Genomic DNA, 27,432 nt, shown 5'->3' with positions numbered 1-27,432 from the left:
CATGGACAAGACACAAAGGGTTTAACTGCTGTTTCCATAGGACCAGTCTTTGCAATAGGCACACAGAAGTTCCCTCATAAAACCTTTAAAATAATCTGTGTTTCTCCTCTAAATGATCCAATCATTTGTGGCATTAATTAACAAGGCACTGTTCAGACCTGTAATCCAGATTAGATGCATTAGGACACCAGGACAGGTTTGCATTTTAACCATGCTGCACTGTCAGAAGTAACAGAAACTGGATGCAGCCAGCAGGTCCACAGGGGCAGCTCCCCTCACAAGCTGCTCTCTCACAAGCTGTGCAGGAGAGTGGAGCAGGACATGAGAAAAACATTCCTTTATTTTCCCTAAGTAATATGGAATTTGAGTTCAAAATTGAGCTCTAAAAATCAGCCTTATCAAATAATACTTGGACAGAGATCCAGACTTCAACTTCCTGATGTAATGGAATCTGTTCAGACATTTCCAGGTTTTCATTTAGCACAATGGAGTGCTTCATGACCTAGCAATCCAAAATATGTAATACAATCACAATGTATTAGCAGATTTTAATTTAGTAATTTGTTAAAGTGTGTTTCCCTCTGTTCTGTATGCTTGCAGCCTGGTATCCATCAACTCTTAATGAAGGCTGTGATTCTACAAATGGAGAGATAACACCCAAGTAGGTGAGTTTTCTTTAGGTGCTCTACTGAATCTTCACCTCTGAGTGCAAAAATTGATCTTCTGTCTACCACAGTAGAAACTTGTGGGAGACAATTTCTTGCAGCTTCCCCTGTGTTGATTGCTGTTTGCTTATCTCTAGCGACAGATAAAGCATTGCTGCCAACAGATTCTGTCAGCTTACATATCAAAGTGTGTGGAGGTTCAGGAGAACTTCAGTGTGTAATTGTGCAGATTTATAGCTTTTTTTTTTTTCCTCCAACAGATTTCAAACTTCATCTGCCACTGAGATAAAATAACAAACAATGCTCTCAGAGCATTTTCAGAAGAGAATCTCACATGGCTGTAATATATATTATAGTAAGCATTAGGCACACTGCTCTAAACTATGCTTAATGGGTATGTTTAACATATCGACTGAAAACCAGAAAAACGGTACTATAAATACCAGAAATTATAAATGCTAATATTGTAATTCAGTTTGGCACATATTACAATTCAGAAAAGGATATAAGGGTGTGATACTTATAATGTTTCTTTGCTTTAAGACTTATAATCCTGCAGAATTCTGGACTAAAAAAAAAAATCTCAAAGAAAATCAAATTGCCTGAAAATGTTATGTACTTGAAAATGTTAGTGAAACTAGAAGTGCCTATTTTTTAAAATGCCCTACTTAGTTGTGTTTAGACACATTTTTAATAGAACTAATTAACCTTCTTTAAAGATGTTCCTAGTGAACTAGTCACATTGTTCTTTTGATTTTTATCAAAAGTCTTCGATGCCATTGACCAGAACTCGAGTTTCAAAGGTCTCACAGTTATCTCCAAGCCTTTTCCCCCTGCATAAAGTCTCTTGTATGACATTTTCTCACACTGTTCCTGAAATCTCATCTATGGAATTGTTCACTTTTATCTTCTCCACACAAAGGTATCAAGAGTACAGCACCCTATTGAAACCAAACTCAATTACTGTAACAAGTAGAACAAGAAACAGACTGCAGATGCAATAGAGCTGAATGATGAGGTACATAAATAAACATACACAAGATCCATTACAGCAGCTTAAACTCCCCACAGATTCTATAGCAATATCATCTGTAGGTGGCTATGTGCCTCCTTCAACACCTCCTGGAGCGATCCCATGCTAGGAGATTATGCCATATGCAGTCTATACATGCTCTGTAGGAAATGTCTAAAGCAGCTGATAACACAAAACAGACACATTACATTACTGGATTTTTTTAAATTCTGTTATGTACAGGAAAAAATATAAAAGCAAAATGCATCCACTCTTTTGACCACTTAAATAAGAACAGCCACAAACAGGTATTACCTTCAAGAGAAATTTCCTTCCATGGATTAGGTGGATACATGAAAGCAGCATTCTGGATTTGGTCATGTATGTCTTCATCTTCATTGAATGGAAAGGTACCACTGAGGCTTACATAAATGATGACACCCACTGACCACATATCCAGAGATCTGTTATAGCCTTTGTTTCTCAGAACCTCTGGAGCAAGGTAGGCTGGTGTTCCTACAACTGAACGCCTAAATGACTTCTCTCCAATGATTCGGGCAAAGCCAAAATCACAAAGTTTTACCTGTTTAAAGAAAAATGCTATAGTAAGACATACATTATTTTTATTATACATAGTTGGGGAACCTTTATCATCAATTAGTTGCAAGATGTATGTCTACTGTTCCTTCAAGGGTACTTTTTTTTAAACTCCTCTTTGAGAGGAATATTCTTATTCCACTGAAACAGTAGACTGGAATACCAGTCCATAGTATCTCTTCTGTTCCTTCATTCCATGAATAAAACACAGCTGCGGATAGGCTTAACAGCTCAGGTTCGTGATGAAAGTAGTAATAAATAGCAATACATTTCATTCATAGCATAAGAACACAGCAAACAGAAAAAAGGTTTTACCTATGGCTTTTTCCTAAAACAAGTAACTTGACAAAATTTACTTCTTGTCATGGTTTGCACGGAAGTGAAGTTTCTCAGAAAGTTGTGGTCAAACCAATCAGTGGTCAGGTTTGGATACTGGCACCTGGAGTGACCACTGAAGGCATGGACACGCTTCTGAGAACACAGGGGGTTAAAAGCAAGAACTCCCAGGGGAACTCTCTCTTTGGTTCTGGTCGTTGGAGAGTGCAGACTCTCCCCTGCCCAGCCACAGGCTGAATGTCCTGAGAAACTTCACTTCCGTGTCATAATATAATATAATTAATATAATATAATATAATATAATATAATATAATATATTATATTCCTGCTCAGGGAACCAGTTCCCCCCCCATCAGAGGGAAAGAGACAGAGAGCTTGACGGCACCTGGAATTTGCCAGCAGAGGAGAAGGAGGAGGTCGGGGGTGGAGGTGGGGGAGAAGGTGCCCAGCCGTGGGAGTTGGAGTTCTGGGCAGAGATTTCAGCCGTCCGGGGAGTCTGAGATTTTTAACCCTTTCCTGGGAAATGAAGGCTTTGTAAAATATTACTCCTCCTCAATATGAAGTAGAAGAGAGACAGTCTGGGATCTGAGATGTTGGAAGAGGAAATTTTTGGGTGGGAGGAGATGATGGAGTGGCTTGTGGCTGGACTTTTCTTGATAGCCATAGACTAAACCAAATTCTCCTGCAACAGAGATTGCATTTTTAGGAGGATGCAATGGTGATCCAAGAGATTTGCTTCAGCGACTATCAACACAGGAGTGGAGTGAACAGAGAAGAGTTGAGGAGGATGTGGTGATGCCCTCTGTCTTCAGGAAGAAGATGATTTCTGTTCCTGAGACCCTTGGCCCCAGGGGAGGAAGAAAATGGGGGAGACTGTAGTCCCAAGATGAGAAGCTGAACTGTTGTTTCTTTTGGTCCTTGGCAAAGCATCCTTAAAGGAGCCCTATGAGCAGTCTGTCCATGCCCGGTGGTGAGAGCACTGTGACATGGAAGGAGAGTGTCACCATGGCAGATTTTCTCTGGGCGGTTGCCACGTGTGACATGGAAACACAGCGGTGGCAATTGTGTTTCCTGGGGGGGTCTATGGTGCAAGAGAGACTCTTTTCTCCCTTGATGGACTGAGTATTGATTATCTGAAGGGTGGCAACTTGATCAGGAATCCCAGGTGGTGTCTCACTGTGGTTTGTTGGAAATTGGGTGGGAGGAGGATGAGTGTTTTGGAGGGTCTTCATCCTGGATTTAGTGTGTGTGTCTTTTATAGTAGAAGTAGCTTAATAAAGTTTTTTTTTTTCCCCTTTATTTCTAAGCTTGGGCCTGCTCTGCTCTGTTCCTGATCGCATCTCACAGCATTTATTTTGGGAAGGTGTATTTTGGGGGGGGTGCTGGCATTGTGCCAGCATCAAACCATGACAGTTCTTCAACTTCCATTTTTATTTTATTGTGGATCTAGTTATATTCTGCCTCTCTGCAAACTTCCTTGTCTGAGTTCTACAAAGTAACAGATTAAGCAGCTTGGAAATTCTCATTTAAAACAGCTCAGTACAGATCCTTCCCTTCCAATTATTGATACTGATATTATTTTAAAATTATCAATAGTACTCATTTTGAATATGGGAGATTGAGGGAAATTATAGATGAACACTGTAGAGTGAAGGTAACAGAAGCTGATAAAAATACCTTTTAATGAGAAATATAACCAGTCAGAATGTTTATTTAAATATCCTGTGAACTACATAGCAATTACATGTATAGAGTTAAAGAAGCAGCTCTTGTCTTCATGAGCCCTACCCGAACTTTCAGAAAAATAACTTTCTTTCAGGACCAAATCAACCAGCCAAGTAATTTGTGCTTAATAGTGAGCAAATTAGAAATGATCACACAAGTAGCTATGTCACACTTGAAAATCTAGTTCAATATTTTCGTTATATCTAGTTCAACAAATGACAAGAGTCAAGGATTTTCAGACATAACTTCTTTATGAAGTAGCTTGAATAATGATGAACATTTTCTTACCTAAAAATTCTGTGCAGACAGGTTACATAAAAACTTATTAATTACAATAAATTGCCTTAAGAAAGGGCATTTTCTACTTGCCTGTGGGAAAGGATCAGCTGATGCCAATAACACATTTTCTGGTTTGAGGTCACAATGAACAATATTTTTGAAATGAAGATGCCTTAAAGCAACAAGGATCTGTGAATAAACAAATTATTGTTGTTTGTTTTATATTGTTTGAACACTATCAGCAACCAGACAAGCAAGGACTGGTGTGAAGAAAAACAATCTAACAAGAATGTACCTTTTACAAGAATGTCAACAATGAAAAAAAAAAAAAAACACCAACAAAAACCAAAATGCTATGCCTCAAGTTTTCTTGATGTTTCACTGCATCAAATATTTTTCCCTCTCCAAGAGTTTACACTATAAGCATCTTTTAAAAACTGGGTTCTAAATATTTGTTTCCTTTTTTTGTGCATGAAATCTTTGAATGTAGTAACATTTGCAGAATGACCTTTCATATCTAGATTCAACTAAACACATTTCACAGAAATATTATATGATCCAATTGAAGTGTTTTCTTGACAACAGAAAGAATGGAGACTGTTGACTGTATTTCTGTTCTGTTACATACACATAAATATAGCGACAGTGTGACAGCTATCCATCCTTTTGTGTGGCTTTAACTCAACTCCTTGTGTTTGGTCAGGGGCTGACAGAATTTGCCACTGCATTAGAGCAGTGAGCAGTGAGGAGGCTGAATGCACCTGTGAACAGAAGAAATCAAATTCTAAAGCTGGTGGCATTTTTCCCCATTAAAGCCTGGAAACTAGGAAACCTGTCACGTTCTACATCACATAAGGAATTGATAATAATAAACACCATAATACTGTTGCTCCTGCTTCTTTCCTTTTTCCTGACTGCTGAAACATGGGCTTCTCTGACTGTAAGGTGGCTCACTACTGATGTGTGTATCTATATTTAAACCAGTATTTTGGGCAGCCAAAGAAGCAGTGTGACAATGTTACAGGAATATAACAACAGGAAGCTCAAATAAATCCCACACCAAATTGTTAACAGAAGTAACAATGGAATCCAGACTCAGACACAGGTAGCACTGAGATCCAATCTCAGCACAGAAAACAGGTTTAACAGTGCATAGTATGAACTGCAGTGGTTTGATATAAGGCAGTTCAAGAAGCTCAAATTTATTTCTGTAGTTCTTCAATGGTTTGCTTTTAGTACTTTGCTTTCTTGTGCTTAATTCTTCCATCATATGAGAAACTGAAGGTTGATGTTCCCCTCATCCAGCAGCCAACAGCTCTACATGTGTCCAGTTTTAGTCCTCTTAATGGTTTACTATCTATAATGTAGATAGTAACATACAGTAATGTAAAGAAAACTGTTTTACCACCCCTGTTTTACTCAGATTTTCATAAACCAGTCAGGTAAATAATGTCAAAAGGAAAACACAAGAAACAGTGAAAATAATTGACCTCAAATCTCTTTCTAGGTCTATAATTAATTTCTTACCTGAGTGATTAAAAACTTAGTTATTCTCTCTGGCAATCTGCCCTTTTCACTTGACAAGATCATCTCCAGCATGTCTCCATGAAGTTTTTCCATAACAACAAAGACTCTCTCTGGTGTCTCAAACATACACTCCAGATTTACAACCCCAGGATGATGAAGATTCTATTAAAGATAAATACAGCACTAGATTTCTCGATATGATCAGTAGCTTTTATCATTACACATTCAGACATCACACCCCCACCTAAACCAGACAATGTTTCAGTATTCCGTAATTTAAACTGTGTGCCTAACCTGTAGGCAATAGGGACAAAATTTCTAGGGGAAGTACAGGAGAATGTATGAATTTCAAATTAGTTTAGTATTCATTTTCCTTATTGTGTCTGGTGCTTAAAACTGCAGAAATTGTAACTCCTAGTGCGACATTGCTGATACATTTGATTTTGGCTTATTATAGAAAATATGTAGCAAAAATACTAATATTTTTGCAAAAGCCCCAGTGATCATAAGTTAAAATCTTTATATTATTATCTGGTATTTACAGAAATAAATAATGGAGCTAATACAGTAAAAAAGAACAGAAAAGTACCTGTAAGATGGCAACTTCATTACGAAGTTGACTTTCCTGTTTAGTTGGAAATCTTAGTTTATCAATTATTTTGATGGCAACATCTCTTCCAGTTTTGCGATGCTTTCCTGCATTAATAAAACAAAAGCTCTCTCAATTAACATGATTCATTATAAAAAGTGTTCCCTTTTCATGGGTTGTAAAAATGGCCATAACCAAGTAGTCCTTAGAGCTGGTTTGCAGATAAGACATTAAAAGTTTTCTGTCATTTCTCTTCTTTCTACCCTTTGACAACAGAACTTACTATCACCTGACAAAGCCATTTAAACATGTAAGAAAAAAACATATGAGAAAGTTAGCTCTACATTTCAACAGTATAGATGCAAAGTTAATTTTCTCATATATGTGTAAGCTGCAGCTCCATTCTGTGCAACTGGCTGGTTGTAGGCTTAGTCCTTCACTGGTAGCTCCACACTAGCAAATAATGAAATATGTGATAGCCTTTAGGCATGTTAGTGCATGTCCCAGGTTCATCTGAGAGTCAGAGATACCTCAGTGAGAAATTTGTTATTAGTTCTCACTTCACACTGTCTCAAACAACAGCTGTACCTAAATACACCCCCAAAAAACTGCTGAAGAATGAGAAAAGAGAGAGGAAAAATTAATAAGAAAATAAAAAGAGAAACAATTCTAACAAGCTACTGAAGAAACAATAAAAAATGCCTCACTGGAATATGTAATGAAACACAGAGGGAGAATAATTTTTTTTTTCATGTATTACAGTTCTCAAAAAGAACAGCTTTATTAGAACCAACAGAGAATATGAAGCTATTGATAGACATTGACCCACCAATGGTCAGAAAACTTCAATCTCCAAAATGATTAATCAACATAAAACACAAACATATATTTTGTTGAATGTATACATCTTAAATGAAACAACAGACAGCTAATTTCTGCAACAAAACATTTCAGAGTCCAAATATTTTCCCTATTCAAGAAAATGTTTATCTTTATAAATTGTGCAATTTATGCACAATTGTACAACACACCAAAGCCTTACCTCCATAAACAATTCCAAACTGTCCTGATCCCAATACTTCATCTGGGAAGATCTGGTATACAGTGCTAATATCCTGTTTATACAAACAATAGATATTAAGCCCTAAGAATATGAAAAGAAAATTCGTATTTCATTTGCTTTTTCTAGTGGGAAGTTGCATTCTTTTAGTACAGTAAATTTTAAAATATATTATCTGCCAAAAAATTCAGGTGTGTTTTCTTACAAGCCATAGTAACTCTAATTGCTGTAAAAGCTGATGAATCTTCAAAAGGTTCACTGAGAGGGTTAAAATATTCAATTTGTGCCAGAGAGGCAGTCTCATGTCTCACTATTTCTCATTGCTGTAACACAGGCTAAAGCACAAGCTGTTAGCAGATTAATTTGGGAGACTCAAACAAACATCAAACCTTGCAGCTCAGCTTTATTTTCCTGATATTTAACCAGCAGCATATATAACAGAGTAAAAGAATGTCTAATTCACAAAAAGCTGTCTTACTTTTTGTTAGGAAACAAATGGACACATCCCTAGCAGGCAATCTTTTTGCAATCTTTTTCTGACAACTACCAGAACTGTCCCAAAATTTAGCTGGCTGCAGGGAATATCTATTTTTTCCATCTGCCATGAGATAGAAAGCAAGCAGTGTGACTGCTTAACTTGTTCACATGACCTATGTCTAACTGTCCTAGAGTAAAAGAAACCCAGAATTCTCTATGTATGTGTTTTGATATATGCAACTCTTCCTTTGGCTAGAGTTTCATCTTTGTACAACAAAGAATATCTGATCTCTCAGTTGTGACAGGAAATGGTATATTTATCAAGGTTTGTGGTCAGTTTTACAAAGTTCAGTTGACAAATTCCATGAACTAGTAATTTCTACATCTCGGTTTTCCATTTGGTAACATCCTACATAGACCCACAGTTAAAGCCTGTGAATTTTCCCATACATAATTCTTGCATCTTGAGAAAAGGTGCCAGGAAGATGGTTTTCATCAAAAGTTTAAAAAGCTAATTGTTTGTTAATTTCTTCAAAGTAAATGAGAAATGGCTGATGGGAATTCCCCTAACACTGCTCTTGAAAAGCAGATCAATGACTTTGCCAGCTTAATCATAGCATGTCTAGCACCAGCATCCAGAGAACACTCACCACGTTTTCTTGGACTTGGCAGTTTGACACAGAGATACTGATGGATATATCCCCTGGGGAAGAAAGCAAAATATACTTTAGATTGCTGTGCTTTTAGTTCAAACATGTAGTAATAGGAAATGACATTCATATTACATCAGTATCTACTGACAGCTCTAGAAATTGGACCAATTAGGTCAGCGAGTTTGTCTACCAGCTAATATAAAATTATAACAGCCCACAAACACATGAATTTAACAACAGCTTTGCAGTGTAGGGAAAAACCAGAATTATACAATTCATTAATATTTTTTTTTAATAATGAAATCTCATAATAAGCTTCTTAGTGCTTTTTCCCATTCTATTTTGAGGCTTTGTATCTCTCCCAAGTAACAACTGCAACTAAACTGGTTTAATTTAGTGGATTTAATAATAATTTTGATTTATTTAGTCACCTACAACATATTTGATGCTATTCAGATGAAGGCAAATACACATTCAAATTAGACTGCATACTGTTACAATTTCAACTGGCTTAACAGACATTAATAAAACTTAAAAATTAAAACAGACATAGTGGAAACAAAACCTTGCACCTGCATTTTAATACACATGCTTCAACTTCTATCAGTGTGGAGCTTAGGATGTTATTAGCATGTCACAAGCATTTGAACAGCAAACTTACTCAGGCAAAATTCAGAATATGCCTACTGCAAGCTGCATCACACAAAGACAATACATTAGGAAGGAAAGCATGCTTCTTGGGACCACAGTCACTTCTGTCTCCTACTTCTGTGTAGAATCCCATTCATGCTGGCTTTCCATTTGTTTAAGTAAAAATTTCGAAATCAGTATCCCCTATTATAAGGCCTATATTACACACTGAAGACACTTGCTACTACCCATCAGCACTAATCCTAGTTGCAGTAAGTAACATGAGTAACATGGCTTATTCCCTTTCCTTAGGAGGACTGCTTTTGGCACAGAATGTTTCAGTTATGGAGAGGTTTTTAATCATTGCCAATTTGTTTTCAAATATATGTACTGCTGTGTTTACAGGGAAAAAAGCATGGACAAAGACAAGTCTTAGACTTTGAGCAAAAGAAAGAAGGTTGCTATCATTCTCACTTTCCACAAGAAATCTCTGAAGGTCTCAAACAGCCTTAATTTTTGCACATATAACCCAAAGATAGCTACTAACTTGTAAAGAAATTTTTCAAACTTCCCAAGAGGGAGATAAGACAGCTGTCATGCCCAGTCCAGTATTTTAGGTGATTTGTTTAGCTACACTGGACTCAAACCAGGAGCACTAGGCAACTAGTCTGATGGAAATGACATACAGAATTTGACACTATTTTACACAAGATCCCATTCGAGAAAGCAAAGGACATTGCCGATCTAATCTGATATGTGAGCTTTTGTGCCTGGAGATGCAATGCCACAGCCTGTTGTATTTCTTGGTTTCTGAAGGGCTTGTGGTCTCATTAGCATTTTGTGCTGCATTAATAGCATCCAGATGTCAAGTGCTAAAGTGGGTGTACATTGCAACAAAAGGTCTGATCCAAATTATGTAGACATATCCAAATTCTATTTACACTCACTAGGCTGAGCAGAAGTACAGAGCAACCACAGCAGCACATGGCTAGTAGTAGGGAATTGTTTGCTCTGTGCTACTTTATTATCAGTACCCAAGACAGATTTAAACAGGTCTCATATTTGGTTTACATAAACTGTCACCTTTGCTAGAGAATTACACAAAGGTATGTAAATTGGAAGCAAAGTTATATTCAGTCCTTTTGGTCCTGGATAACAGACATGCCTTGTTGTGCCTAGAATAGCTGTTCTTCACATTTAAGCTCTTTTCATCTCAGCATGGGACAATGTTTGAGGCAGCTGTACAGCCAAATATGATGAAAGGGAGCATATCATCTGTGCTGCAGTGACCCAAAGAGTGAGGAGCTGCTTCTGCAGACAGTTAGAAACATAAATTACAGTCAGGATGGGGAAAAATCTATCAATTCTGAAGTAGATCTCAGAAAATTTCAACCCTGTGCACAAGGAGGCTATTTCTTACACCAGCAACGCAAATTTGAATTAGAAGCCTTACTAATTTCATAACTAGTTGCTTACTAAAATATCTGCATCTTGTATATCAATACAGATGTCCTACTGTAAACTGAAAACACATGGATGAGAAATTGTGGTGTTTAAAATAATATGGAGGACAAGTGACAAGCCATGACAGAACCGCCTTTACTAGCTGTGCAGTACATGCTTTCAATGTGTGCAGAAGACTGAGCAATGTCATTTGAAAGGTGATTCTCAATATCAGAAATGGAGGAAATGAACAGACTTACTGTGCAGGCTGGGTCCTGACCCAGTTGATGCCCCTTTAGGGATGACAGGCATCAGGGCGTGCTGTATTGCCATCTCCCACATTCGTGCCACATCAATGCCAACACCGCTGCTGATAACGCTGTTATTCAGTGGAACGCTTGAGAGGTTGTCTATGTTTTCTCCAACATAATAGACTATATTTGCTGTGCTTATTTCAAAACAATGAGGATTGGCTCCTTGAGGCAGCAAAGTGAAAGTTTTTGCAGGTTCCAGAGACAAAATTTCAGACAATGGGATTTCCTAAAATGAAAAAAAAATATTTTATTTTCTCTGTAAAGATTATCAACATAAAAAACTTCAGCATGAGCTTTATTTGATTAGTTTATTATATCAGTTGTTGCCTTTTACCACATGCTTCTTGTACAAACAAAAAGGCTCTTGTAACCCGAAACTCTGTGACACAGATGACTGTTGATGGCAAAATACTAAATGTTTCTCTCCAAGACTAAATAGAACTTTAATTATTTAAATGAACTTACCAAAGAGAGTAGTGAGGTACCCTCAGAGAAAAAGCAGGGCCATCCATATATCAAGAGAACTCCATTAGAAAATAAAACCTTGTTGACTTCTCATACAAAAACTTTTCATTTTCAAAACACACATCTCATAGGTCCTCGTTAGCTGACACCTTTCTGATCAGGGACTTGTTTTTGAAAAGCACAACACACATACGCAGTTTAAATAATGAAAAAAATAAAAAAAAAACCCGAAACCTAGATAGAAGTTACACTATTATTGTACTTTTAGTAAGCATCAATTTAGCAATCTAGTCCTTATATTCTGCTGGTATGAAATAAGGTTGAAAAATATTCCTTACTTTGTAATATTTGCTTCCGGTATCATTTTGAAAAAGTGTAATGCATTTGCTGTCCAGCCTCCAGTAGTGTCGCTTTCTCTGCAATGTAACAAGTAACAATTAATGTAAACAAATAAATTAATGAAATGCTCATTTTGCAAAAGCACCACTGCCAAAATGTCTCCATAGTTTGAAGAGATGTACTGTGAATGATAAAGACCCAATTACTATTACAAAATTTTAATGAAGAATTTCTAATTGAATTTAGAATTTATAGACCTCTTATTATGCTCTGCTATTTCAGAATAGCTCTGTTAAAACTGTACAAGGTTTAAAAATTTAAAATGTCATTCTGATGTCTGCATTACATTCAGCACAATTTGCTGATATATATGATCCTAAAACAATTGAAATTTCTTTTTGTATCCCTTATAACACCCCAGCTCACTTTTGAAGGTCACATACTGCAGGCTTTATTCATGTTTTAGCAGGCTGAAATGAAAATAGCCTTTTTCTACACTAAATCTACTTTACAAAAGTCTCAATTCAACTGGCAGTAATGTATCAGGGAAAGTGCAGCTGGAAAGTAAAGCTACTTCACAGAACATTATGTTTACATAACATTATGTTTCACTTCCTTAAGAATGATATTACATTTGGCTGCCTATGATAATGCAACAGATATATTCAGGTGGTTTTTGCATGTTTTAACTGTCTCCTGTTCTTACAAGCAGTGCCAGACCTATTTATGATAAGAGTTGGGACTTTAGGAATCATAAAAATTGGAAAAAATGCCTTACATGAGTGACTGTAAATTATCAGAGTATTGCTAGAATTTGTTTCTATGCTATAACATAACATTTACTGGAAGACAGGTCTTCTGTAACAATTCTTACCAGTGTGTCCTTGCTTGTATAGTGAACCATCCAACCCTCCTTCATTACTGTGCTACTTCTCCTTTTTGTGTGCTTCACAGACTGTACCACTCTCATTAATGGAATATTGTTGCTGGTTGAAGGGCTTAAGAATAAATCATTAAAGACTTTTAAAAAGAAGATAACTTTGGACAAAAAGAAAAAAATCTTTAAAATCAGAGTACATGTATACACACACAGAGAAAATATCCACATTTATTTTTATCATTGTTAGCAGACCTGGTTTGTACATTATTTTGTTTTGTCATTCCAAGCATCTTGAGATTACAAAGAAAAAAGGCTACACCAAGGGAATGTCAGAGACCTTCTGAAGGCTTACATTCCAAAAATATTTCTAAAGATAAGCTAAGAAAAGGGGCAAATGACTAGGGCCTTAGCTAGGCTGTGGGAGCCACTGCTCAAGCTTGTTCCCTGTATGATTCAGAGCAGTACTTAATCTTGAATCTCTCATAACCTTCACAGACACTGTACATCAGATTACTGTCCTGTGACCTCACTTGGGCTCAAACACACCAGTGTTTGATGTGCCAGTTTACAGAGCAGAAAACATGTCAGCTGCCCAGCTGCACACACCCTGGCCAGGCACAGCAGAGAATCTGCTGGAACCTCTCAGAGAAAGAGATTTAAGCCACTCTACACTCAAAGACTTAAGGTGAAACCCTTTGCCTGCACACTGCAACTTTCTACCATTCAGCCAACACACAGTAAGCTGGAAAGCCATGGGAATGTGACAGCATGCCTGATAGCACCATCAGATAAAATCTGGTAGTAACCAGAAGCAACCTAGTCCATCATCCTTGCTGATAGAGTTGACTACTCCTAAAGCAGTTTCTGTGTAATGGAATATGGACTCAATCTGTTCAGTCCTAATCATGAATACTCAGTTATTCCTGGCAGAAATTTAAACAGTGATGCTGCATTTTATGTGAAAACAGAGTACAACACTGCTCTCGTATTATGCCCTGCTAACAAAGCTACTGGAGCAACAACTCCAACAAAAAAGGGCTGATAGTGTCTAGGAAAAGAATAATATGTTAAGTTCCCAAAGTTGTTGTGACTGTAGGTGTCTGCAGATGGCCCTGCTTCAATGTAATGCATCCTGGAAATAAGTTTTATGAATTGGTAGTTTCCCATCAAAATGCAGAAAGTGCTATCTGAAAGTTTAATTAAGTGCATAACATATAGTTAACATCTCTTTTCTGCCTAAAAATGATTGAATCATCTGCAGTTTCTATTTAGCTATTCTTGTCTGTACTGACAAAAGGTTTACTTTTTATTTGCCATTTATAATCACTTAAAAATATCCATGGATATGGAAATTATCCTTAGAAATAACTCCATAGAGGTATTACTGGAGGAATGTCCCTTACATAAGTAAAACATGTACCTTAGTTATAGACCATTTTCTTAGCACAATTGGGTATTTTTATTTTGAAAACGTGCAATGCTGTCTGCTTCATAAAACTTGGAAATCTAAAATGTTCTGTGACAATGATTTCGTGATCTAAGCCCAGGCTCATATTCCAATCATACAAGGTGTCTATACATCATACACATTGTACCTATGCAGATAAATATGACAGTAGTTTACCACTGTATAAAGTAAAACTGCATATTGTTGAAATGGATTGCTTCCTATTAGTGCAACAGGTGTAGGACAGTGACACAGAAATACGGGGAATATATTACTGAGAGAGACTCCCAACAAGCAAAATAAAAGAGGAAATTGCGGTCAAACAGACCCGTGAAAAAACAATGTTTTATAAGGTATAGATCCCTTAAAGGTATAGATCCCTTGCATCAAGGAAACTACAGCTGAAATTACCTTAATACATTTTCGGCTCCCCGACAATGAATAATCCCTATTTTTTCCATAGTATTTGGGCAGTTCCAATAAGTGAATTTTTCTTCTCTTAATTCACTTCTGAGGTATGTTGCACAACTCAGTTCCTGTTTTCCTTCCTGAACAGTCATTTCAAAGTACTAATCTATTTTGTAACTTGCCTCAAATTACTACTTTAAGTTTGTCAAACTTTCCTTTTTAATAAAGGCATCTAAAAATACAAACAATCTAGATCCAATTATACCATAGCCACTTATACGTTTTGTTTATTTGTCTAAATGTCCAGGCATTGCACTGTTAAACCAGGGAAAGAACACTTTGGAAAATAAGTAAACAATAAACAAATATTTTACTAGTACTTATGCAAATAGTTTCACATCATTTTCATATGAGAACAGACCTGTAAGAACTACTTTTGCATAAGTTTTCAAATGCTACTTCAACTTGACAATAAAGCTTCCTTTAAATTACTAATGCATAAAATCAGTGAAGAATTCTCACTGCACTTTCAAACACACAACGTTTCACCAACATTCCCCATTCTAAATGAGTGAGAATAGTGACAATGTACATTCCCCCTTGAGCCCTAGACATGATTTGTACAAATAAATACAAAGGAAGATGGAAGGTACACTCAGTCCCCAGCTCACCTGATCATCCTGTTAGATTCATCATGATCCAGATCAGCATCCTGCATTTCTCCATTGTCACTATGGCATCCTGTCATTGACATCTCTGAATCATGAGCCATAGATTCTTCCATGTCATCTATAAAGCCACTGTTTCTTTCACTGTCATTGTCATCACTCCCTTCTTCCATGACCACATCAGACTCAGCCCCAGGACTAAGAAGGTCTGGAATACCATTTCGCAAATTATTATCTAAAAAGATGTGCAAAAATACTCCAACTACAACATCCTGGCACATTTTAAGCTTCCAAAAAACTCAAGTTCTCTTTCGAAGTCTATTGCCTGCATCTAGACAATGTAAGTAGACAATTACTTCTAATGTGAACTGTATATTCCTTTGCACAGGAACAGTGTTTTCTGTGAAGCTTGCACAAAGCAGCACAATAATCAATACCACTGAAACAATGCTTCCTGCCATTAGAAAATAAATACTAAACAAGCAACAAAACTAAAGACTTAGGGTTTAACTGATTTGACCATGGCATGGCATTAATAGCATAATCTATCTTATATTTAAATTATATTAAACTTTCCAGTTTCCAAATTAAATACGCCTAAGCAAGAGATCAGAGTAAGAAACAACTTTTTGTTGCATTGTTGCTTGTGAATGGATTTATTTGGAATATAAAATCATTAGTCCAGTCAGAGGGTAAAGACAGCATCAGTTTTTCTGTGATGTTGCAGTGTTTCAGAAATTTGAAGTAAAGTTAAAATCACATGGAACGCATCAAATAGTTTCTCCTAGCAACTTTTGCCTAATTGTGTGGAGGAAGACTCTTGACAGCCAGTGTAGGCAATGTAACACAAGAAGAAGCACATTGAATTGTCTGACAGCAAAATGTTTGGAATTGATGGCATTTCACTGAAATTAGATGTGCACATCTGAAAAGTTTGTTTTCATGTGCAATAATCTTAAGATATTTGGATATAAATTACTAATGTGTGATTAAGAGAGACATACTTCATCTCGAGCAGAACCAGTCATTCAGTCATGAATGATAATTCACAGTCCAAAGCTCTCTCTTTGCGATTCCTACAACACTTTTAAAATATCTATTTTTAATAAACCTACAATCAGTTAAAAATAACTCCTTACACTTTGTATATAATGCATTTACTAATGACACCACTCTTGGAATTTCGTTACTCAACTCTTTTTTCACTTACTATTTTAGGGAAGATGCATCACACAGCAGATGGACAAAATGACAGATACTGTATTTTGTTTATTAAGTTTGAAAATAATGTGAACCAAATTACTGTGAAAATACAAATGACATGCAAGATAAAATTGCCTTTGCTAATCCCAGGGACACTCTATCAATCATTCAGGACACACAATTCAGAGTTCTATGAGGATTCTATGTATATCATACTAAGAATATTATTTGGTGTATAAAAGCCAAGTTCTATAAATTTTAAGATTGCAATCTTCAAGGACTATAATTGGTGTAAACCCAGATATGTGTTCTCACTCCAAGTGACTCTGCACAAGCTTTCCTGAGACAAACTATCACTTCCCATCAGCTCAGCATCAGATTCACGTGTCAGGAGGAAAGTCCAAACAAAAGTAGTGTGTTGCTTGTGAAGCAAAGGTGTGGAGAAGGCAGAAGGGGTGTGTTGTAGGGATGAAATACACCTGCCTCAGATGGAAAGAGGGAATTTGGAGGAGTAATTCAAAAACAAATGTAAATTTTGTTCATTTAGTTCAGTTGTGCAGAAACAGTTTATGTTCCTTCCTGTCTTCTCACAGCACTTTAGATCACTCCTCTCTAAAACTGCATCTATGCTGGAAAAATTTATCATTTATAAGCAGATTTAGGTACTTACTCAAACTACAAATCTCAGGGAAAACTTTACACCCCTATCAATGGAATTAACATTTCATAGTGTATATTTTAGTTTCTGAAAACCAAACCACAAATCTTCATTAGCAACATTACTTGCACTCCTGAAGAAATAGTTGTGTTGTGGGATGGTTAATGGTTAAATGAGGTATAAATGGCTCAAGATTAAAAAAAAGAAAAAAATAACAGTGACTTCAAAAGTCCAGTGAGAGGTGCATCAGAAAGGACATTCAATAGGAAGACATCATCTACTTTCCAGAAAATCATGCACTTTGTCACATTTCAAGTGGAATACTTAGTACTTGTAGGAATTTTCCTATTAAACATAAATAATTCATAGTGACACAGTAACACTACTATGAGAAATACTATGAAAAATATTAGTTAATATTCCTAATTTTGGAATTTCTTGATATGTCTTCAATAAAGTAGACCACATTTAAAGGAAAATGAATGTGTCATAAGGTAATACTTAATTAACCTCAGAAGCAGTTTAGGCTGACAACACACAATATGCATTAGAAACTGAGCACTTCACCATACTTCTCATTTCCTGATCACACAGGAAAAGTGACATTTTCAAGGCAATCAACATCTCATCTACAGCCACTCCTTTTTTTCCTCCAGTACCATCTGTCAAGCCTACCCATACACCCTTATACTTAACTCAAAACCAGTAGCACATGCATGGGAAAATCAGCAGATAGTCAAGACTTGATTTGGGGCAACTGCTATGATTAGTTTTATGCCATCAGTAAACTGGATTTTTTTTCTGAAGGGCATTCCTAGTTCTTCTAGGTATGTTTTTCCTTCTCAGAAAGATCATCCATAACCACTTTTTTCTCCCCTCACATTAAAAGAAAATTTTTGTGCTTCTAGCTGACAGGTGAGTGCCAACTTCTCACATGTGGCTTTTGGCTTTCCTCTGGCATTCTGCATTTACCAGGCACTATCACAGGGCTGACATCACCTCTGGGGCAGAGCTTAGTCTGTCTGCCAGTGCTACCAATTTGGAAGAAACACTCAGAAGGGATGGTGTATGAGCTACTCACAGCATTCCTCTCACACTTCATCTTCAACATACAACAGAAATATTGCAGAGAAAAGGCCACTCCCAAGCAATGGGAAAATGTGTTTGTACACATCACAGTTTTACATTTCCTTTATTTAACTGATGGTTTATACAGTGACAGGAACAATTGTTAATGCAACTTACCTCCATTAATGGCAACTTCCCCCAGGCAGTTATTTGGCACTTTAGGAGCACAGCGTTTGTGACAGTTGAATCTACAGTCTGGTAAGTGAAAAAGGGATACAGCCAAATTATTTCTCTTTCTGTGACACAATTATATTTTTCCTGCTATCCAGCCTACAGATATTAAGCCCTATCATTTCATTAATACAGGTCATATGTTCAGAGACTGTGCACTAGCCTGGCTCCATGCTGCCTGTCAGTGGAAGGGACAGGATGAAGATGCTAGAAGCACATTTCTGAGGGGAAAAAATGCCTTTCCAAGGGTAGCTGAGTGGCGTGGCACTACAGCAGCCAAAGAGATGCTCAGCTCATCTAGGGGAGTGATGAGGAGACACAAGTGCTTGGCTCCAAAGCCAGAGCTGCCTTTCCAGTGAAAGAAGCAGAATGGGCTGTAGTGTATCAGCTGCAGTTTAAGGGACTGACTACATAGGAAATACTGATGACTGAAAATTGAAACAGAAGAACCCTAGCCAACAATTTTAAGTGAGAAAATATATGTTTTTTGCATTACAAGGCAAATACTAGATAGCTTGCAACTACAGGTTACTTCAGTCTTTTCCCTATTTTCCAATTTTTTTTTTTTACTTCTTTCATATATGTAAGTAGTACTTCATTAGATGTCATGGGAATTGTTTTCTTTTGGCTTATGAACACATTTTACTTAAACTAATAGCTGTAAGTTACTAACACACCAGGAAAACCAGAGTCAGGAAGGAAAAAATATACTAAGGTTGTCCATATGCTTGTAATTATTAAGATTGATCCAAACACCAACTAGAGGTACAGCAGTGCAAAACTACAGATAAATTTTAATTTTATTTTTTAAAAATTAGGTTAACATTTGCTTAGGTCACCAGGATTCTGAAATGAACTGAAATAGGTGATGCTTTGATAGATATTTTACTTTAGTTAAATTGTATCCGAACCACACCTTAAGTTAAATGAATACAACTTTGAATTTTGCAGGGTTTAAAGAAGTAACACAAAGTATACTGATTAATTTTATAATAATTATTATTTATTGTAATAGAAGGAAGGTGGTATTGAGTATCCATTAGCTAACATTCCAACCCCATAGCACGCACAATGCTTTGTATTTACAGGCTAAGGCTGGCTAAGGTGAGCCAGCAATCTAGGCTGTGATCCAAGGGGCCTGACTCACTTCAGCACCTACTAAGGTACACAATGCCAAGAGACTTGAGAGCACATTAGTCACACTGAAAAAATGTGGGTTTAAATTCTCATATAACCCCATCTTATTTTACTTCCATTACAACTTCCCCAAAACACTGAGCTGCTGAGGCTCAGGCATATGCTTTAATTCAAACACAGGACTTTGTATATCAAAAACAATGAAGATAAGAATATAGTCCATTATGTTAACCATTCTGCTATAAGCACAGGTTCACCTATGCCAAATACAAGATCATTTACACCTGAATGAAAAATGTGAGCTGCTGCACATACACCAAAGGCTAAGAATGAACAGCCTTTCAGCCAGCTCCTACAGAACACCAATTACTGTAATTTTGACTGCGCCTTAATCCAGTGTAATTGTACATGTGCCTACACCTAGACAGTTTAGTAAGGAAATCATGAATAAGGCTACATAGTAACCACTCAAACACTAATTTATTAATTTTATTATGCTTAGCTTTTACATTCCTAAAGGACATTCACTTACCTTTGCATTGCAAACCCTGTCTAAAAAGCCCTTTGAGAAGCTTCTTGCAGTACTGGCAAACTGTTGGACGTGTGTAGGAGTGGATGACAAAAGTATGAGGCACTTTAACCTTTGACAGTAAAATCTTGTCTAGTTGAATAGGTCGTCCTATGTAGGACTGTGAATTCGACCTCTTCTCTCGCCCACTGTATGATTCCGATGGCGTCTTTTGCTATAAAATACATAAAAAGGAGTTTTGTATTCATTTTAAAAGAATATCATATTCATATATTCCCTCAGTTCAATAACACTGTCATATGTCATAAAAAGTCATGTAAGTGCATTTAAACACTAATAGAACATGAATCATGCCCCTCTCAGACTGCTTTTGAAAAATTTGAATGGTACTGACCACCTTTGCCAATACTATTATCATATACTTCATATTGTGACTGAAACAGGGTTTTATTTTTAAAAATTAATCAAAATTAAAATACTTATTAAAATCTCTCAGAAAAGCATTTTACATTCTGATAAAAACCATTTTTACCTCTTATTTTCTGTTTTACATCAAAAGTAATTTTAAAAGGCTGTATTTTTGTATAAGTATTAAAAAATTATCACGTTATTCTATGTGCATGTAGATTAATGATTGAAAAACTATTTATTTATCATTTTTCTATTGCTAACCTTACCACATTTAGATTATGCACAATGGATCACAATAGGTATTTAAAGATGTGTGCATATATATATAAATACACACACACCTTTAAATATCTATTTTATATATGTATGTATATATATATTTGATGTGAGACACACAGTCTAAGGCATGAAATCCAATGAATTTCTAGAATAAATGAGTTACCTAATTTTCTCTACTAAATTTAGATGTACATATAATTAACCCAGAAAAAAACTCACCTAGAAAACTGCTTTCTCCTAATACTTGCCCTTGAGAAACAACTAAACTACACCCACAATTAACTTTGAAAGGAGAAAAAAAGTGAGAAAATGCAGCTTGATTCATTAAAACTCAGCATCTTCTCATTATCATCCACAAATAATCTGATAACTGAACACTAGAAAACAAATCACTCAAGAGTGAGCCTGCACTGCTCAAAAACTGTAGTAGCCGAAGCTTCAGGTGGACATTAACTTGAAACACTGCTTAGATTAAAACACATAATGCTATAGAAATTCCTCCATCTGATTACTATTTCCCAGTCATGAAAATATAGAAAAATACATTTTTTTATGCTTCTGAGACTTTTGGAGTAAAGAGGAATTCAGAAGTCATTTTAACGGCAGAAGAGCCTAAGGAATTAGTTCCCATCTTTGCCTTGACAGTGTATTTGCCATGGGGGGATAAAAAATTTCTTCCTTACAAAGCTCATAGATTTCTTGCTGTGAAGATAAATTCTTTGATTACACTGTAGAATTAGGTGTCTTTTCCAAGAAGCATAAAGATCCACTGTACTAATGCAGTCCTTTCAAATAAAGGAAAAATATGCAAAAAACGTTGTATGAGCCAGGTACATATGGTCACCACAAAGAAACTAGATTGAAAGTATAAGAAAGCATCTGTCTTTTCTTTATCACAAATAACATTGGAAAAAGCCTGAGTACATACTCTGATATTACGGGTTTATTACTTCCCGAGGTTTAAATCTTCATGCTCTGCAAACCACTTATGCATAGTAATAAAAACCCAAACAATTAATTAGTCTCAGTTTGAGAATAAATTTCTATCATATTTGTTAACTACTAATAAAATTCGCCTATTATTTCTAAGGCAGATTGCACTAAGTTTTATGAAGTCCACATGAACAGGCCTGCAAAATGGAAAGCAGAAGACCACCAGGACAGAAGAATGAGGCACATATTCTGCACAAACTGCATTGTTCAGCTAGTACGAACCACCTGGAAATTACAGCCCTCAGTGTTTGTGGACAGGGCAAAGCTCACAAGGAGCAGTGAGAAACAGAGATGCAGTTCTCTCAGTTTTATGCCTGTGTAGAATAGAAACAATTTTGGTCCAGATTGATTCAATTTCATAGTCCTAGTTCAGTTACAGCCTCAGTACAAGTTACAGCCTCAACCCTACCCTGTGACTGGACACTTAGCCCTGAGTTTGCTCTTCAGTGTCCACAAGAAGAGTTTTACTTGTGGCATACTACAATTTAATGTAAATATTTTCTTTTTGAATAAAAAAAAATCCTAAAGGGTTCATCTTCCTTATAATCACGACTTGCAATGCATTAGTCACAACACTTTGCTCTCTCTTGAATCTGGACATTTGGTGGACATTTTGCATGTAGTGATACTATTCCCTTAAAATGAAGTTTAACCAAAAAGGAGTGAGATTATGTAAGGAATGTGCTTGTTTAGTGCTTGCTTTCATTATGTCACTGTAACAAACTAATATTTCAGTTTACTATTCTTATCACTAGAGATATTTCTTGACAATCTTATCCTTGTCTGAATAAAAGTGATCCAAGTATCTCCTAATGCCATCATTTCTCTTAGAATCCTGACTAATATAATCTAATTAAACCTATTTTCTATGATCACACTTTGCTTTCATTTTCCAAATTACTGCCTAATCAAAAATTATTTTGGCAACCAAATACTGCTGAAAGCAAAGTCCAAATTACTTATACCTAGGTGACTTCTTGCTTAAAGGATTTTAGGAAGCTGGTTTGGCTGTTTTCCTCACCAAATGCCTTGCAGGTTTCAGAAACTTCCATAGTATTGCTGAAATGTACTGAGACTAATCTTGGGCAGTTATGATTAACAGAGAGAGACGGTCTTCCCTACAGCTTTGGCTCTGACCTAGATGTCTGATCAAATCTTAGGTGTGGTACAGTACAAGTGGGGGACAAATTATTTGCTACATTTTTTGCTCAGATTGATGGCAAATTTTTCAGTTTTAATGTGCTAGTGTATGTTAATGTGCTAGTGTATGAGAAAATGTCAGGTTGAACAAAAAGTGAATTCTAGATGCTCTACATTGAGTTGACTGCTTCTGAGATAACTCAAACAGTTACTCATCATACCTTGATCAAACAGAGTTATCATTAATAAAGCTTCTGTCGTGTTGTTTGGTAGAGCTTTTTTTCTCAAAATTTGTATTAGTCAATGCATAGTTATAATTTCTGAAATATTTACTTCAAGTATCATTTCACATGGCTGCCAAGTTGTACTCCTGACTAGGCAATTAACTAAGCTTTTGTTAGTAATTCATAAGTGTTCTCTACAGCTCAAGAAGTAATGGATACTAAACAAAAGATAAAACACTGGAAAACCTACTGTAAGATGTCAGTCTTCAAGTCCAATTTATAGAGAAAAGTATTTCAGCTTTTCTTTGCCATTCCGCAAGTGCTGGGCTGCCACGTGCCAGCAGTGTAGCACACTATGTAAGGCACCAGCATTTCTCAACTTCCAGTGCCTTCAGGTCAAGAGGTAAAGCCAAGTTTCACCTTCTCCCATGCTAGAAAAGACATCAGAATTCATGGATCTGGCCTCACTCCTGCATGCCCAGTCCTGCTATGCCTGTCTCCATTCCCTCCCTCTTCCAGCCAGAGACATTGTGCCTCCTGGGTCCTGCTCAAAAGTAGCAAGGGAAGGGAAGCTGGTGACAGATAACTCATGGCAGCAGCAGCTGGAGCATCTTCCACACCCTCTGATGATTGACTGATTAGGAGGAGCACCTCCTCCCTCTTGTCAGATAAGCTTCTCCTCCCAATATTGTCCAAAAATCCTGTCAAGATCCCTCAACTCTAACTTCCAGCACTCCCAGCATCAGATAGATGCCACAGTTTTAAGCCCCTGAAAGCATAGGAAACCAGGAACTATCCCATTTTCACCAGAAAAGCAAGAATCTCCTCCTCACAGCACCTTCTCCTTCAGCTGGTGTGCCTGGTTTGTTAGAAAGATAAACGAGTTTTTCCTGGTAGCCAGCCAGACTACTGATTCAGAAAGTCTGGAAACTTCCCAGGAAATGATTGCTTAACCAGATTACACCATGGAAACTAACAGCCTGCACAGTTCCAAATACTAAACAGTCCTTTAGAACAATCATCCCAGCAAGGAAATCTATACTTTAAGAGCTCAAGAGTCTGATTTTTCAAGTGACAACAAATAACAAGAAATGTGTACATTTACTGAATACTGGACTGTCCAACTAAGCCAGTGACACCAGATACTTCAATTATGTTTTAACTGTAAGAATATCTAATAGAATCCAGATTGCTTACTCTTATTTGGGGGAGAAAAAAAAAAGATGTTTTTTTTTTGGTTTTTAAATTCCAAGAAGGAAGATGTACCAATCGTTTCTCCAACATGGGGCATTCCTCATCACTTTTATTCAACTGAAGCCTTGCTTTCTGTTCTTGCTCAATTTCTTTGAATTTTTGGAATATACTGAAGCCCCTTGTGTGAGTTCTGGTGAGCTTTGTTGAAGGCTCAAAGACACTAGAAGACACAACAATTTGTCTACATTAGCCAGAAGCATAAAATCATTGTACAGTCATTGCAGGAAGTCCCATTGCATTGCAGTCCCCCAAAGGTAAAAATAGCTCAGCAGATCTTCCCTGTCTTTTCTACCTTGTCCAAATACACTGCAAAATGCAATTAAGAAACTGAAATAAATACCGATTTCCCCACCAATGGATTAAGCTGTTCCTATTACCTGGATAAGTTTGACCATCTTGTAGCATTCACATCTATTCCTTACAGGCACAGAAATCAAAGAAACTGTAGGGAGATGCAGAAGGGACTAATGGAAGCAATAAAAGCTGACTGCTTGGACACAGAGGTGGCCTCTTGGGAACAAAGACAAGGACCAGCTCTGCAATCCAGCTGCATGGGCTAGTCTAAAACGTAAAAGAGACCGCTCTTTGCCTTACTCCTTTTAAAAGGTTTTGACAGTCCCACTAAATACGTCACAGGGATTCTGAAAAGCTTTACCAAAAAGTTTCATGTTTTTTAAGAGTCAGAAAGCAACTACTTCCATTTTGGCAATCATGCTTGTAGAAACATGCTCAAGTTAGTAACCTTCACTCAAAAGAGAATAGGCTACACAACTTATACTCTCCTAAATAGATGTTTTTTTCAAAACTTACACCAAGAAGTGCTAACCTTTTGCAGGCTCAATATCTAAGTAGTGTTGCAACATTATTCCCATAGTTTACACGGAGATATTCAATCAGAAATAACAGAAGTACTCCTACAATTTTGAAACGTTTGCCTCAACAAAAGAATAAACTATTACAATCTAGGGTTTTTTATTTACTTGGACAACAGAGAAAAGTGATGTCTATTTCAAAAACAGCATTAAATGTTTGGATGAAGTTTCATTTTTAGTGTTGAAACAGACTTGTTGAAACATGCATTTCCTTCCTATATTAAAGGCAGAGGATAAAGTCTTAATATGTTCATACACAATTTCTTCACAGGAAGCTACTGTCAAGTGAGGTGCTAGATATCTATGTAACCACAGGAACTCTGTTTTTAATGCAATGCAAATGTTGACTTTCTTTTACAAATTAAACTATGTAACTGTAATTAAGTGAATTCAAAAAAACAAATCTTCAGTTAAATATACTGCAATACCACACTTAGACTGCAATCAACTGTGTGGTCTTTCAAGACTTCCTGCACTCCTCTCTAAGACAAGTGTATGATTTAATCCTACAAGCACCACAGCTAGATAGCTATGGTCTGAAAAACATTTCACTTTCACATGTGTAAACACATCAAAGAACTGACTTCAGTACAAGCTGTTTAATATTAAACTATCCACAGACGGCTATTATTATATACGCCTTTCTTCTACTCAGACATCAATAGCAGCAGACAGTGGTTTGAATGCTCTGTCTGTAACTTGCCTTATTTTGGAAAGTAGCAATAGAAGATTACTGGGTTTCAGCAGGTATTGTGGGACTATGCTGACTCCTCAGAACCAGGGAATTCCCAAAACAAAAACCCTTTATTTTTGGATTTGCTAGTACCAGCAGCCATAGTAATACTTACATAGCACAAAGCTTTTTTCCCAGCATCTTACAGACAAAAATTCATTCAAAAATATTAGGTTTAGTTTGATCTTTTATCATGTACTTCATAATTTTAAGTATATTAATTTAATAAGTTATTTTCACAGAAGTATTGTGCAGTATTAGAATGTCCATATCAGAAGCCAGACCTGGCAGCTTCGTTATGCCTGCTGAATAAAGCTAATATAAAGGGGGAGAAAAAGCACACATGATGACACAAAGGCCTCACAGCCAAATTATAATTCAATACAAAACCCTTCAGATAGTCTTTGCCCTATTCTGATGCATCCTATCATATAAAATCTTGGGGTTCTCCCCCGTCCCCGCAATGCCTGTATAAATGTGTCCCATCTGTCACTGTCTACATACCATCCTTACCAAATCAGGGATAACTGACAGGTCTTTAGGCTTAACCACAGACACTGGTTTGGAAAGTTTTGACTCTGGACAGAGGAGATACAGACAAACCCACTTGGTGAGGCCTGAAGTAAGTTTGGGGGCAGTACTATGTAACCAATACAGAAAAACAAGATTATATATTAGAAGCGAGAGATGCTTTCTAAGTGGAGAGATAAGGTTGTGTTGATTGCCATTATCCCTCAAAGTAACGTTTTCACAATTCACAATAACCCAAATCATCATGAATGAAGTCTCAGAGATACTATAGGGAAGCAAAATGTGTGCTGCAGCATTTGGCAGTTTTCAATATGTGCAAACCCTTTTGCTGGTACTTAGAAACTACAAGAACGTAGCTCCTAATCTTCCCTAGATGTACCACTTTGAATATCACAGATCATAGATCTGCAACACTATAAGATAAAAGAGAACTACATTTGAAATACTTTTTTATTTTGACATTTAGTATGTTTAACTAAGTTATTGTAAAAAAGTAAGAAAACTAAAAAATACATAAAAGATTGTGGAATTTAAATTCCTATATTCGACTTTCAGAGTCAGATTCACTGAGTTCTCAATTCTTAGTTCTGTTTAGTGCATGACCCTATATTCACCTGGTGCATCTGGCACTAGATCAATGTGAACACTACTTAGG

The 27,432-nt window shown here is 36.6% G+C and overlaps 1 protein-coding gene across 3 annotated transcripts in view; it reads right to left on the bottom strand.

The window, feature by feature from the left end:
* The window catches only part of PRKD1 (protein kinase D1), a 116,609-nt gene that overhangs the window by 8,495 nt on the left and 80,682 nt on the right, over positions 1-27,432 (bottom strand). For 2 of the 3 annotated variants that reach the window (XM_068193006.1, XM_068193007.1), the window contains 12 exons: positions 20,344-20,554; positions 18,621-18,698; positions 15,518-15,722; positions 12,986-13,109; positions 12,111-12,188; positions 11,254-11,533; positions 8,918-8,970; positions 7,773-7,845; positions 6,731-6,837; positions 6,142-6,303; positions 4,705-4,803; positions 1,993-2,260 (listed from right to left, as the gene is read on the bottom strand). In XM_068193006.1, the coding sequence (XP_068049107.1) occupies positions 1,993-2,260; positions 4,705-4,803; positions 6,142-6,303; positions 6,731-6,837; positions 7,773-7,845; positions 8,918-8,970; positions 11,254-11,533; positions 12,111-12,188; positions 12,986-13,109; positions 15,518-15,722; positions 18,621-18,698; positions 20,344-20,554 (1,738 nt within the window). Of the gene's footprint in view, positions 1-1,992; positions 2,261-4,608; positions 4,804-6,141; positions 6,304-6,730; positions 6,838-7,772; positions 7,846-8,917; positions 8,971-11,253; positions 11,534-12,110; positions 12,189-12,985; positions 13,110-15,517; positions 15,723-18,620; positions 18,699-20,343; positions 20,555-27,432 lie in introns of those variants that run through there. The other variant, XM_068193005.1, reaches the window with a different exon arrangement.

The sequence above is a fragment of the Anomalospiza imberbis genome, chromosome 6 (genome assembly GCF_031753505.1).
Source record: "Anomalospiza imberbis isolate Cuckoo-Finch-1a 21T00152 chromosome 6, ASM3175350v1, whole genome shotgun sequence".
In the NCBI taxonomy this organism is placed as follows: Eukaryota; Metazoa; Chordata; class Aves; order Passeriformes; family Viduidae; genus Anomalospiza; species Anomalospiza imberbis.
The sequence above is the reverse complement of the archived record's forward strand: the minus strand, read 5'-3'. Positions and strand labels throughout refer to the sequence as shown.